General features: G+C 46.3%; 1 protein-coding gene across 4 annotated transcripts; it reads right to left on the reverse strand.

Moving 5' to 3' along the window:
* Nucleotides 1-229: 229 nt before the first annotated feature.
* On the reverse strand, nucleotides 230-6,731 carry LOC122424837 (putative serine protease 42). Of its 4 annotated transcripts, none has more exons than XM_043443064.1 (5): nucleotides 6,202-6,731; nucleotides 5,768-5,924; nucleotides 5,160-5,422; nucleotides 4,093-4,253; nucleotides 230-835 (listed from the first exon to the last, which is right to left on the reverse strand). In XM_043443064.1, exons 1-5 carry the CDS (start codon nucleotides 6,389-6,391, stop codon nucleotides 728-730), a joined length of 879 nt encoding a protein of 292 aa, XP_043298999.1. In that variant the 5' UTR covers nucleotides 6,392-6,731; the 3' UTR covers nucleotides 230-727. The 4 variants fall into 4 exon arrangements, with proteins under 4 accessions (XP_043298999.1, XP_043299001.1, XP_043299000.1 ...); XM_043443066.1 differs by lacking the exon at nucleotides 230-835 and adding an exon at nucleotides 1,188-1,354; XM_043443065.1 differs by lacking the exon at nucleotides 230-835 and adding an exon at nucleotides 1,361-2,249.
* Nucleotides 6,732-14,000: the final 7,269 nt, after the last annotated feature.

A 14,000-nucleotide genomic window follows, 5' to 3' on the forward strand; every position in this document is an offset into this window, starting at 1 on the left:
ATCCTAGAGGAGATCAGTCCTGGGTATTCATTGGAAGGACTGATGCTGAAGCTGAAACTCCAATACTTTGGCCACCTCATGCGAAGAGTTGACTCACTGGAAAAGACCCATATGGTGGGAGGGATTGGGGGCAGGAGGAGAAGGGGATGACAGAGGATGAGATGGCTGGATGGCATCACCGACTCGATGGACATGGGTTTGGGTGGACTCCAGGAGTTGGTGATGGACAGGGAGGCCTGGTGTGCTGCGGTTCATGGGGTCGCAAAGAGTCGGACACGACTGAGTGACTGAACTGAACTGAACTGAGAGAAGGAAGCAACGGCACATAACAAAGTAGGATTAAAAATAATTTAGTCTAAATAAGAAATGATTTTAAAAGCTTATATCCATAACAATCCAGAAATAAAGCTATAATACCAACCGCATTATTTAAAGTGAGATTTTTCTATGAGTAACTGAAACTGAAGATGATGGGGGCTCAATTAAAAGAGAAGTTTATTTCTGTCTTGCATAAAGAGATGTGATGGCAGCTCTATAAATTCCAGAGACTCAAGTTCCTTCTGAATTTCTGTTCTATACCCTTAACATGTTCCTCATGTTCCAAGATTGCTACTCAAGCTCTAGTCACCATGAATATACTCTAGCCAGCAATGAAGAAAGTAACAAAGGGCTTGTTCTCCTTTCTTTAAAAGGTATCTTTAATACCTTCCAAAATTCATACTCAACATCAATACTTACATTTTATTAACCAGAACGCACTGCCAAACTTAAGATAGGTGGGAAGGTTGGAAGTGTATTCTTTATCCTGATACCCTATATGCCCAGAAGGAAGGGTCTGAAAGAAGCCATAAGAGAAGACCATCATTAGGTGACTTTTTTATTCACCTAACTATTCACATGCACCTTCTCCCCATATGCAAAATGCACAATCCCCTCCTAAAAGAAGGCAACCTCAAACTTCATGGAAGAAATCAAGAAACAGCGAAGTGCTCTGCACAACGACAGAGAGGTAATCTGGGACCATCTGGTAGTGAGGAAAATGAGCCAGCACAGACACAGGGCGTGTGTGTGTGTGAGTCACTTAGTCATGTCCAACTCTTTGCAACCCATGGACTGTAGCCCACCAGGCTCCACTGCCCAAGGAATTCCCCAGGCAAGAATATTGGAGTGGGCAGCCATTTCCTCCTCCAGGGTATCTTCCCAAACCAGGGATCAAACCCAGGTCTCCTGCATTGTGGCCAGATTCTTTACCATCTGAATCACCAGTAAGCACCCCAAACTGCCCCCTCCCTGAGCCTCAGTGCTGTTCTCCATAGCCTGGCCAAGGCAGTCTGGTGCTTCAGGCTCCATATACCTAGAAGGGGAGCAACAGAAACACACAGAAAAGTGGGGTGACGTTTGGGCACAATGCCCTGACCCCTCTCCAGCTTCCAGTCTTCTCATTTCCTCCTTCCCAGATGCAGTGGCTAGCAAACTCACCTGCAAAGGTCCCTGCAGAGATGCTAATGGCCATGAGGAACACAGCAGCAGGACCCAACTGCTAAAGCCATCTGTCCACTCACATCACATCACATCACATCACTCCAGGGTTTTAAAAGACCATGAACACTTTCCTAAGCTAAATGTGAGATAAGTTCTTTTCAGTGACCCCAGACCAGTAGAGATGCAGAACACACACAGGACTCTCCAAACATTTATTGGGTTGACATCAGAAATCTCTATACTCCGTAATGCTTCAACACAACTTGGGGTGAGCCTGGATGTGGCCACTGGAGCGCTGGGAAGAGGGTTTCAAGACTGAGTTGCCCCCGGAGGGCTTGTGTGGCAGAGGCAGATACTCACAGGTGGATCTACACTGGGAAGCAGGGGACCTTTTCTGAACCCAGATAACTGAGTCAGATGTGGACATGGCAAGGCCTCCTCGCTCTCTCCCAACAATCACCACACAGGCTGGTTTGATAAAAGTGTCATATCTAACACTGCTTCACTGGTGATGACGTCTCTTCTTTGCCAGATGTTCCCCATGATGTGGATGAAGCATCGTGTCCACCCAGCAGGTCGCTATCCATCCAGCTGGGATGCTTTCACCCACTCCTTCCGGCCAAGCAGAGCACGGCCAAGCTGTAGACATGGATGAGGCATGCTCCTGAAGCACCAGGCAGGAAACTTCCAGGGCTTCATGCTCCAGCTCTCTGTCATGTGGATCTCCACAAGATCACTGGATACCAAGTGGAATTCAGGAATTGGCACTAAAGTAGGAGTGGGAGGTCAGAGGCAGGGCTAGGTGTGAGACTCAGAAACAGTGGGGAGTGTGAACCAGGGTGATCACAGGGTCACCAGGAGGTCCAGGGACAACACCACACACAGCAATAGGAAGAGGAGCACCACTGGATACAAAGAGGCAGCCTTGTTCACCACTGCAACTAACCAATTAGAGTAGAGGGCAGTCTCCGTATAAACTCCAGGCGTATTGTTACGACCACAGCCAACGCCCCAGCTCACAATCCCTACCTGGACCCATGTGGTATTGAATTGACAGACCAGAGGGCCCCCAGAATCTCCCTGAAAAAGAGAAAGATATCAAACTTCAGGAATGGAAGAGCACCCACATCAGGGCAAGCTGACTGCACAGCAAGACACTGAGAGACGGGCATCTGTGAGCCTTCCCCAGACATCTGCCAGGCCCAGATTTCTGTGATTATAAGAACTGAGAACTGAAGAGTCAATTGGAAAATTTTAGTATCCTCTGAAGATATTATGACTGGTCATTTCCTATACTACGTGCATGTGTGCTAAGTTGCTTCAGTCATGTCCGACTCTTTGAGCCCGCCAGGCTCCTCTGTCCATGAGACTCTCCAGGCAAGAATACTGGAGTGGGTTGCCATGCTCTCCTCCAAGGGATCTTCCCAACCCAGGGATCGAACCTAGGTCTCCTGCAGCTGCTGCGCTGCACACAGATTCTCTACCACTGAGCCACCAGGGAAGCCCTCCTATACTACAGTGGTTGTTAAACACTTCAAATACCACCTCTGCACTGAGCCCCTTAATGCGTACACCTAGCCTAAGTTTCTCGAGAGCTCCTGAACATATAGCCAGCTGCCTCCATATATTAAGCTACACTCTCAAGACATCCCACATACTCATCCCAGCTCATGCCAACACTGCACATCCTTTTCCAAAACTGCTCTGGTGCCCCCCACCAACCAGCTCAGTCAGAAACCCAGAGTCCTCTTCAAGCTCTCCCTCGCTGCCATCCTCACGTGCAAGCAGTTACCAAGAACTGGTGACGGTGTGGTTGAGACCCCCTCCACCCCTCTATGAGCCCAGGTCCCGCCTGGGGCTCAGCACCATTGCCCACACGATGAAAACCAAACTCCTGGCCCACGGGCCTGCCTGGACAAGACCCAGAAACGCAGCTCAGCGCCCCAGCCACACATTCTGACTCCAGCCCCTACTCTGGCCACACCGGCCTCCTCATTGCTCCAGGCCTGAAACCCATTCCCGAAACATGCCCAGTGCTTCAGACCTGGAGCCTCGGACTCACTGCTCCCTCTCCCGCCAGTGATGTTCTCCTCTTGCCAGAATCCAGACCCTCATCCTCTGAGACCTGTCCCCTGTCCCCTGCTCAGGAAGGCTGCTCGGGGCAGACGGGAGGCTGTGGGCCCAGGGCTCCTACAGGCACTCCCAGGGGGACCTGGAACTTGTGTCTCTGGAGGGCCCACATCTGTATAATAAGATGTAAAATGTCTAGGTGGCAGGGTTGTGAGCTGGGAAACTGAGCTAACGTGGGTGAATGTTCACACTGGCACAGGAAGTGACTACAGAAAGAAATCAATTATAGGAACTACATGGATATCATCATCACCCTCAACTTCACTGCATCCTGGCAGCACCCCCAGGATGTGGGGCTCCTCCCTATTGCAGAAACAGGCCAGGACAGCTCACAGGTATCTTGAGGGGTTCTCCCCCGAATTTCCTTAAGTAAAGGCTGAAAGATAAGGTGGGAAATAACCCAGGCCCTGTCACTGGGGAACAAGGATACTTTGAGGGGACAACGTCAATACAGAGGTGGCAAGGGACCCGTGAACTTACCTGACAAGAATCCATTCCTATACTATTATAGCCACAGATCACTCCTTCTTGTGCTACATCCTTGTTTGTTTGTAGGGCCTTCTGTAGCAGCCCATTACATTCTTCATAGTACATGATATATTGGTCGACCTCCTGGAGAACTTCTGACACAAGTGGGCCTCCTACAAACAAAGAAGAAACTCGGCAGTGGGTAGATCTGCACAGGTGAATGATAAGGCCCAAAACACCTTGAATCCCCTTTGAAGAAGGCATTATAGAGGTTACTTTCTCCATCTGACAATGGAAGAAACCGAAGCCCCAAGCTGACAAGGGGAGAAGAGAAGTTAGGAACCAAACCCATGACAAAATAAAGAAGAACAGATCAGGACAGGAAGAGGCAAGCCTGACCATTGTGAGAAATGATAACCAAGCGTCTATCACTCTGCGTATCAATAGTAATCATGAAAGGCATCCTGTACATCAGCAAAGGGTCTTTACTTTAAAGCAGAATCACAGATGCTCAGACAAGGAGCACCCGAAAGCAACAATCCAGGCTCTTTCCAGAGATAAGAGGCCCTACAGCCTCACCAACAGGGGTTTTCTGGCTTTGCCAAGACCTCCAAGGATAGGAAGTTCCCTACGCAACAAGGCAAGTACTTCCAGCAACAGACAGCTCTGACTGGCAGACAACTCATCACGCCCTGAGTAGAAGTTAACCCTGGAGAGAACTTCAGAGCAACCGGTTCTGTCCCCAAGGAACCTAAAAATACCCCCAAACCAGTCAGGTACACTTCTCCACAAATCTGTAGAAGGAGACTTCGCCCATGTATTTCTTCTTCAGAGAACAGCTCTGGTTCCCAGGACTGGTGCCTTTCATAAATGGCTGGCATCAAATATTTGTGTTGCAACAAAAGATTTCAATCAATTTCTGGGCTCCAGCCATTTGGGAACCATTAACCTGGCTGCGCCCTTACCCACCTGCCAGGCGGTCAGCCTCCTCCCACCCCACCACTTTAGTGTTGTTGCTTACTCCAGGGATACGGCTGCCCCCCCTCTACCCAAGGTTACTACCTTCCTCACAGTCTCACCAAATTCTTGCTTCCTTCCCCATCCGGTCACCCAGCACCTGGTCCCAGCTTGCACACGGAAAGTCTTCTCAGGGATGCATATAGGCTGGATAAGGCCAGTGAAATTTACAGGGTAGAGGAGCCGGAGAAGAGCAATGTCATTTTTAATGGTTCCACTTGTTGAGAACTGAGGGTGAATGACGAAGTGGCTGACAGGGACCACCAACCCTGAAACTACACCCTGGAGATCCCGATCTCCCATCATGACACTGTACCGGCGACGGCTGTGGAAGAGAACATGTCCCTCATAGAGACCCCGGGAAGCAGCCTTCGGGCCTTTCCACACACATCAGCGGTTTCCCAAACGGGCCCCAACCTCCCTCACCACTCTCTCCATGCCCCTTTCCCCCAAAACCCCTCCTAACGCCTCTCAAAATTGATTTGCTACAACTGGTTTTGATCATCAAATTAGCATTCCTGGTAACAAGACTACCAAAATGCAGAATCTGTCCCATTTTGCTTGTGTGGGCTTTGGTTTGGTTTGGGTTTTCTATCAACTTGCAGGGCAATAGAAACTAAAGGGTGTCTGAGGAGGGCAGGACTCTCGCATCTCCGCTGTTACTACTCACCTTAGCATGCAGTGGGCCGCAGTCAGCACCCACTTTTCTGTGACGAGGGACGCTCCGCACACATGTCTGTCACGGACCCTCAGGCTCACTTGCCAGGGCCATTTCCCTTCCTCGCTGTCCTGTCCTCCCAAGATTTTCAGGAACACTCGACCGCACGCTGGGGTGAGGACAGGGTGGCAAGGAGAACCTCTGAGAAACAGGCCCTGACTTCCGGGAGCCTCCGAGACAGCCAAGAAGGCCACGTCCTCCTAGGCTCCAGGGTAGCGCTTCCAAATCCGCAGGCCTTGGATCCGCACACGAGGCGCACCCCGCCCTCGGGTTCCACAGCAGGGCTGCGCTCATTCAGACCCCAATCCTCCCAAGCTCCTGGGGAGCAGCAGCTCCCACCCTGGCGCCTCAGCCCGCCCCTCCGGACGCCCAACGCAGAGAGTCACCTAAGCTAAACTCCGCCAACTTGGGGACTTCTGAAGCGCCTCCGGGGGGTGGCTGGTTCTTCATGCCGCCTCCCGAGGGAGCTGGAGGGGGCAAGGGCGTCGCCGACCAGTGCTCCGAGGCCTCCGTGAGCCAGGGTTGAAGGAGCAGAAGCCAGACTAGGAGGCTGTGGAGGCCGCCCGGGGACGCCATGGGCTCCGTGACAGCCTCAGCGCTCTGCGGCGCCCCCTCGCGGCCGGCAGCTGAGTAGCGGCATGGGGACCACGGCGCATCACTGCGCTTCAAGCCGGCCTGAGAGCGCACAGTCACGCTCTCGCTCTCAGATCCTCAGGCTAGACTGTCTCCACCCAGAAATCAGCCCAAGACCGAAGGGTTAGAGTCCATCTGAGGAGACTGTCCTTGCTAGGGGCCTGCCAATTTAATGTTTTTGAATTGTGGTGCTGGAGAAGACTCTTGAGAGTCCCCTGGACAACAAGGAGATCAAACCAGTCAATTCTAAGGGAAATCAACACTGAACACTCATTGAAAGGGCTGCTGCTGAAGCTGAAGGTCCAATACTTCGGCCACCTGATGTAAACAACTGACTCGCTGGAAAAGACCCTGATGCTGGGAAAGATTGATGACAAAAGGAGAGGAGGGCAACAGAGGATGGATGCTTGGATGGCATCACCGATTCAAGGGACATGAACTTGGGCGAACTCTGGGAGATAGTGAGGAAGGGAGGCCTGTCATGCTGTAGTCCATGGGGTCACAAGGAGTTGGACATCACTTAGCCAGTCAACAACAACAACAACTTAAAGGCAGGTGCTTCCTGACACCCCTGCCCTTCTTGATGTGGTACCTGGCCTGGAGCTGGGGAAGATGAGCAGTCTAGGAATTTGCTGAGGAGCCTTAATTCTCCATAATAGTTCCTCAAGGCAGAGCTCATTCACCAGACCTAGACTTGGAGGTGGTGGGACTGCAGATGAAGTGGGTTGGACAAAGGACCTGGCTGCCATGCTCTTTCCATCATGGGGATACCTTTTAAAATGAGCATCCAGCAAAGATACCTGTGGGTCAATCCATTCTTATTAGCTCTATGTCCCTGATGTCCATTTGTCTTTGTTGCTTAAGTGCTTCTACCAGGCCTCCGCCTGGTTTCATTATTCCTGTCAAAGTCAGGGGGAAAAACAACAATACTAATGTTTGAGTTTCAGTACTTCCCACTTTTCCCCAGCCAAAAGAGGATTGCCAGTTACAATGTTTTTGAGGATGTAGGTGTTCCTCTCACAATATATTTTCAATGTCTTCTTGAGGGGGTTATCTAAATCTCTCTCTCTCTCTCTCTCTCTCTGCATTTCTCTCTCAACATTAAGCCAGGAAATTTCTAGCAAATCAACTTCCTTTTGTACAGTCCACTACTGCATTCAGGTTTAAGATAACCCAATAAACAGGTATCCATAGAATCATTCCTACTTGCCTGGACCACCAAACTGAATTCCAAATTTCTAGCAAGTGTGCTCTTCATAAATTTGGTCCCAGCCCTACCCAATCAAGAATCCCTCAAATCCAATCGTATACATATACCCCTTGTTTGTTCCAATGTAGATCAGCAAAATCTTGCAGTTCTTTTTGTAGGGAAGCCTTCTACCCTGGGTTATACTTTGCCCCTGTCCTAGAACATGCTGGGATCTTACACTAGTTATTAGGTCTAGAAGCAGTGAAGACTGGGGTGGTATGGGCAGAGAATTGGTGTGCCCTTATTATGTAATTTACTCACATGAAGTCATTACAGTGTCTCTAAGGCAGAGAGACCAGCCTTATCAAATGGGAGGAGGCGCTGTTTCTGTTAGCAAGAGAGGCTCAATGTGGCTGGGGGTCAGGGTGTCCTAAATCTATCCAACTGTATACCCCCTTGTAAATTTTCAGGGTCTCACTCCCAAATCTATGGCCTAACTTTTTCATAAGAGTGCTGATGAATCTCTTCATTCAGTTTATGTTGAAATTCAGCAAACCCAAAAATCAGGAGGCCTAAACCCCGTGCTCCACACGAGAAGCCCGCTCGGCACAACTGGAGAAAGCCCATGTGCAGCAATGAAGACGCAGTGCAACCAAAACTAAATTAATTAATTTTAAGTCAGAAAAACCAACTGCAAATTTTCTATTAATGGTGAACTACAATCATATTTTATGTGTTTCATCGTTTTGTTGGTTGTTGGTTTTTTTTTTTTTTTTGGCCACATGGCACGTGGCATCTTACCTTACGTCCCCAACCAAGGATGGAACTCGCCCCCCTGTACTGGAAGTGCAGAGTCTTAACCACTGGACCACCAGAGAAGCCCCTATACATTTCATTTTAAGAGTGCATTTCATGCAGAGAAGTGTCACCAAATGCTGCTATTAACCCATGAACATATGGCTTGGAGCAAAAAAATTTTCACTTGAAAGGTATTCATTGAGTTCTTTTGGATTCTTCTCCTGTCATTTGCCTTTTATCCTGTCATTACATTGCAAATTAATCACTTCATTGAAGTTTAGGTGGAAGCCACTCAATGACCATGTTAAGTAGATTTTTGAAATATGTAAATCACCTTTGCACTGACATTGAGGTACAAAAACTGCTTCTGGAACAGTAACCGAGAGCTCAGAAAATAAATCTACTGCAAATCTGTGTGGAAATGCCTATCTTACATCTTGTTTTAGCTTTGGACAGCACAGGGACTTTATAAAGTAGCTAGATACAAGTTGTGATTCAAAAAATGTTACTTATCATCAAAGTGATTTACCACAGTATAGATAGTAATGGGCTTCCCAGGTGGCACAATGGTAAAGAATGCACCTGCCAATGCAGGAGACAGGAAACACAGGTTCAATCCCTGGGTAGGGAAGATCCCCTGGAGTAGGAAATGGCAACCCACTCCAGTATTTTTCCCTGGAAAATTCGATGGACAGAGAACCCTGGTGAGCTACAGTCCATAGGGTCGCAAAGAACTGGACACAACTGAGCAACAGCACACACACACAGATAACAACAAAAAATTAATAAAGGATTGGGAAATACTGTTACAAGGTACTTGCACTACCTAAAAAACTAATACCATTATTTGAAAGAAGAGGACTTATCTAAAGATAGTGACTGTAAACTCAAGGGAAACTAAAAAAAACGTAAATAACTGTAAGTAAGACAACAGCGGGGCTTCCCTGATGGCTCGGCTCAGTGGTAAAGAATCTGTCTGCGATGCAGGGAACATGGATTTGATACATGGCTCCAGAAGATTCCCTAGAGGAGGAAATGGCAACCCACTCCAGGATTCCTCCCTGAGAAATTCCATAGATAGAGGAGCCTGACTGGCTTACAGTCCATGGGGTTGAAAAGAGGTAGACATGACTGACTGAGTGAGCGTGAGCATGAAGACAACAGTGAGGGAAACACAGAAGCATAAAAAATACTCCATTAATGTAAAGAAAAGGAGAAAGAGAGGAAAAGAGAAAGAAGAGACAGGAGAAATAGAAAAAAGCAAGCAAGATGGTAGATTTTAATCCAACAATAACAGTACTTACACCAAAGGTAAATGAATCTATTAGATTAAATTAGTAGTTTTATTAATTCATGTTCACGTTGTATTATATGAATTAAGACAGACTGTTGAGATTTTTTTTAAAAGCACAACTATTTATCCACGTTAAATATAGACAGGTTATAGGGGAAAGTATAGAATATAATACCTAATGCAAACACTAATCAAAAGAAGAAATGGCTAGATTACTATCAGGTAAAGTCAACATCAGAACAAAGAATATTGTCAGGGATAAATAAAGACATTAATTGCATAATGATAAAATCTAAATATGCTAGGATCCTAAATGGAGCTAGTAACAAATCTTCAAAATTTACAGAGCAAGGGCAAAAAAAGACATTATGACCACAATTAGAATTTGGAACTTTAACATGTCTTTCATAATTGATTAAAAAAAAGAATACAGAGAATTAGTAAGCATATATAAGATCTGCAAAACACTATCAGTGAATTAGACCTAATTCACGTTTACAGAATACTTTATCCTAACAACAGAAAATACCTTTTTTTGAGTGCACATGTAGCATACACCAAAATAGAGCATATTATGGATCATTAAACAAATGGCAGCAAATTCAAAAGAATTAAAATTGTACAATATGTCTTAAGATTATAACAGTATCAAGCTAGAAACCAATAATAGAAAAATATCTAGAAAATTGCAAATGTTTAGACAGATATTAAAACTTTGATTTTGTACTTCCAGAATGGCTGCATGAGGAACTTGATTGATTCTTTCTTTAGAGAGCGAGCTATTTATAGCTGGTGAAAATTATTAGAAAAATAACTATTTAAGTGCTCTGGAAATTGGCCTGAGAGGACACAGAAAATTGAGAAATATTTATGCAAGAAAATCTAAAAAATCTTGGTGAGAACGAAGAGTTCTTGGCAAGAGTCTGTGGGATGTGAGCCATGACCGGCTCCCATCCCCACTCCTTAGCTGCGTATTATGGAAATCTGCTCTGGGCAAGTGGCCAAGTCAACGGGGTCTCCCTCTCTCCCAACAATGGTTTCACGTAGATAGCTGTGTCTTTCACTCTCCCAAGACCAACTGCAGAAGCTCTATTCTAGCAGGCACAACTAAGAGAACCAGAGCTTTCTTCCCTCACTTAACTCCTACTCAGAGCAGAAGCTCTACTCCAGGCAGAGCAGGCCAAGAATCCTGGGTTTTCAATGGCCCCCTCCCAGCTCCCTCCCAGAGCAGAGATTCCACGCCGGAGCAAGGGAGATACCATCTCACTCTCCAGTGCCCACTCCTGGAACAGGAGTTTCACTCCAGGCTGCCATCCACTTCCCTAGCTCTGCTGCAATAGCTCAAACATCCTGCCCAGGAGAACAGGCAGGCTGAAAGAAGTGCTCTGTGACTCTGGTTGAAATAACTGAATTTATTATCTGGAACAGAGGGTGGAGAAATTCATGCCTAATGGAGTTGTTAAGAACAAAAGAGATCTTCCTGGTAAGCAGTTAAGAGAGTGTCAGTAGCTCCATGATGCTAGCGACAGACTAACAGCAGATTAACCAGAAGAAAACCAGTAAAAGGGGGCCAAGAAGAGTTCTCCTGGAAGCACACTCATCCCTGGGGGTCTAAAACACTGTGTATGAGGTACTGTGGCAAAAATAAAATAAAATAAAACACTGTGTATGCGCTACTGCTGCTGCTGCTGCTAAGTCACTGCAGTCGTGTCCGACTCTGTGCGAACCCATAGACGGCAGCCCACCAGGCTCTGCCTTCCCTGGGATTCTCCAGGCAAGAACACTGGCGTGGGTTGCCATTTCCTTCTCCAATGCATTTAAGTGAAAAGGGAAAGTGAAGTTGCTCAGTCGTGTCCGACTCCTAGCGACCCCATGGACCGCAGCCTACCAGGCTCCTCCATCCATGGGATTTTCCAGGCAAGAGTACTGGAGTGGGGTGCCATTGCCTTCTCCAGTGTGTGCGCCAGGCAGTGCCAACTCAGGAACAATAAAGAGCAGGAAGTAGGGGTTTCCGTGATGGCTCAGTGGTAAAGAATCTGCCTGCCAATGCAAGAGACACAGGTTTGATCCCTCTTCTGGGAAGATCCCACCACAGGCTGCAGAGCAACTAAGCCCATGCGCCACAACTACTGAGCTTGTGCTCTAGAGCCGGGAAGCCGCAACTACTGAGCCCATGCACCCTAGGGCTCATACACCTCGACAAGAGAAGTCACAGCAACGAGAAGCCCAAGCACCACAACTAAAGAGCAGCGCCCCCTTGCGGCAACTGGAGAAAACTTCGTGCAGCAACTAAGACCCAGAACAGCCAAAATAATAAATAAACTGATAAAAAACGTAAGAGCAGGAAGTAGAGCAAATATAAATGCGCTTCCCAAACCAAACACAGATCTATCAGCAGAGGGCAGAACCCTTGCTAGTTCAGTGGATCAAAGCACAGCCTCTGACCAAATACTGCCTGCACAATGAGCTTTTCTGACCCAGGGGCAACTCCTAAAAAGCCCAGCTTAAAAATAAAATCACACTCATCCATAGTTGGCTGAGAGGCAGAGCACATACCAAAGGCTGTATCTTTTTAGGAATGAATGGACAGGGAATTTCCAAGTTTCTAGTCATCAGATGAACATGTGGGGGAAAAGTAAATTCCCTAAACGGTGAAAACAGTCTCCAAGACATGCACACATTTCCAAAGGTAAACAGTGAAAATAAAACTAACCAAAGGGGCTTACACACAACCATTGACCAATAAGAGGCTTATGCTGATCCACGAGTTAACACTAAGAAGCCAGGCTACAAAATAAAAATAAGGGAAAAAAAAAAAAAAAAAAACCCTGAGCAGGGATATCAGAGGCTGCAAACTGAGGGGGAAAGAGACTTCACAAAATTATCTCACACAAATACTAAACAAACAGACAAACGGTCACAATCCAGGGTAAGCAGGAATCAGTATCCAGGTTTGTTACACTATATTATCTGTGATGTCTGCTATTTAACGAAAAAAATTACAAAACACACAAAGGGATGAAATAAAATTTTAAGCATAACCTTTTTCTCTGCCTGTTTGAGCCACTACCCCCTCATCTTTAGTGTGTACTGTGTATCTGCATCATATAACTAAATCCACTTACAAGACACGGGAATGCTTACCAAAAGAAAAGCAATTTCCTCCTGACACCAGAAGGTAACTCCTCAGGAAATAACATTCCTTTCTCAATCCTATAAGAGGTCACAGTAACCCTCTAACCTTGCCAGACTACTAAATAATCAGTATGTGACTCTGATGCATAAACCTTTGTCTCAAATCTTATATAACTGTGCAATGACCTCTAAGAGGCAGGACAATACAATCCAGAGAACTTTCTGAAAGACTGTCTCCTGGATTATAATCCTCAGGTTGGCTCAAACAAAAGTTTCCATTTCTTTCTTAGATCGACTGATTAATTTTTTTTATCAACAAAAGATACACAAAAGTTTAACCAATACATAGGAAAACAAGCAGATAACAGAAACTATCTTTTAGGGACCCCATGTGTTGAACATAGTAGACAAAGGCTTCAAAATAGTTATTTTAAATATGTTCAGAGAAGAAAAATAAAATAAGCATGCACACACATACAAACACACATGTCATCTCAACTGAGGCAAGAACATTCCTTTCTGGAATTCCCTGGAGGCTCAGACAGTAAAGCATCTGCCAGCAATGAGGGAGACCTGGGTTCGATCCCCGGGTCGGGAAGATCCCCTGTAGAAGGAAATGGCAACCCACTCCAGTACTCTTGCCTAGAAAATTCCATGGATGGAGGAGCCTGGTGGGCTACAGTCCATGGGGTCGCAAAGAGTAGGACACAACTGAGCGACTTCACTTTCACTTTTCAACGCTCTTTCATGATCCAAAAAAAAAAAAATCAGTAAACTAAGAATAGAAAGAAACCTCAAAAGCTTTTGCACTACAAAGGAAACTATAAGTAAGGTGAAAAGACAGCCCTCAGATTGGGAGAAAATAATAGCAAATGAAGAAACAGACAAAGGGTTAATCTCAAAAATATACAAGCAACTCCTGAAGCTCAATTCCAGAAAAATAAATGACCCAATTCAAAAATGGGCCAAAGAACTAAACAGACATTTCTCCAAAGAAGACATACAGATGGCTAACAAACACATGAAAAGATGCTCAACATCACTCATTATTAGAGAAATGCAAATCAAAACCACAATGAGGTACCATTACACGCCAGTCAGGATGGCTGCTATCCAAAAGTCTACAAGCAATAAAT

The sequence above is a fragment of the Cervus canadensis genome, chromosome 22 (genome assembly GCF_019320065.1).
Source record: "Cervus canadensis isolate Bull #8, Minnesota chromosome 22, ASM1932006v1, whole genome shotgun sequence".
In the NCBI taxonomy this organism is placed as follows: Eukaryota; Metazoa; Chordata; class Mammalia; order Artiodactyla; family Cervidae; genus Cervus; species Cervus canadensis.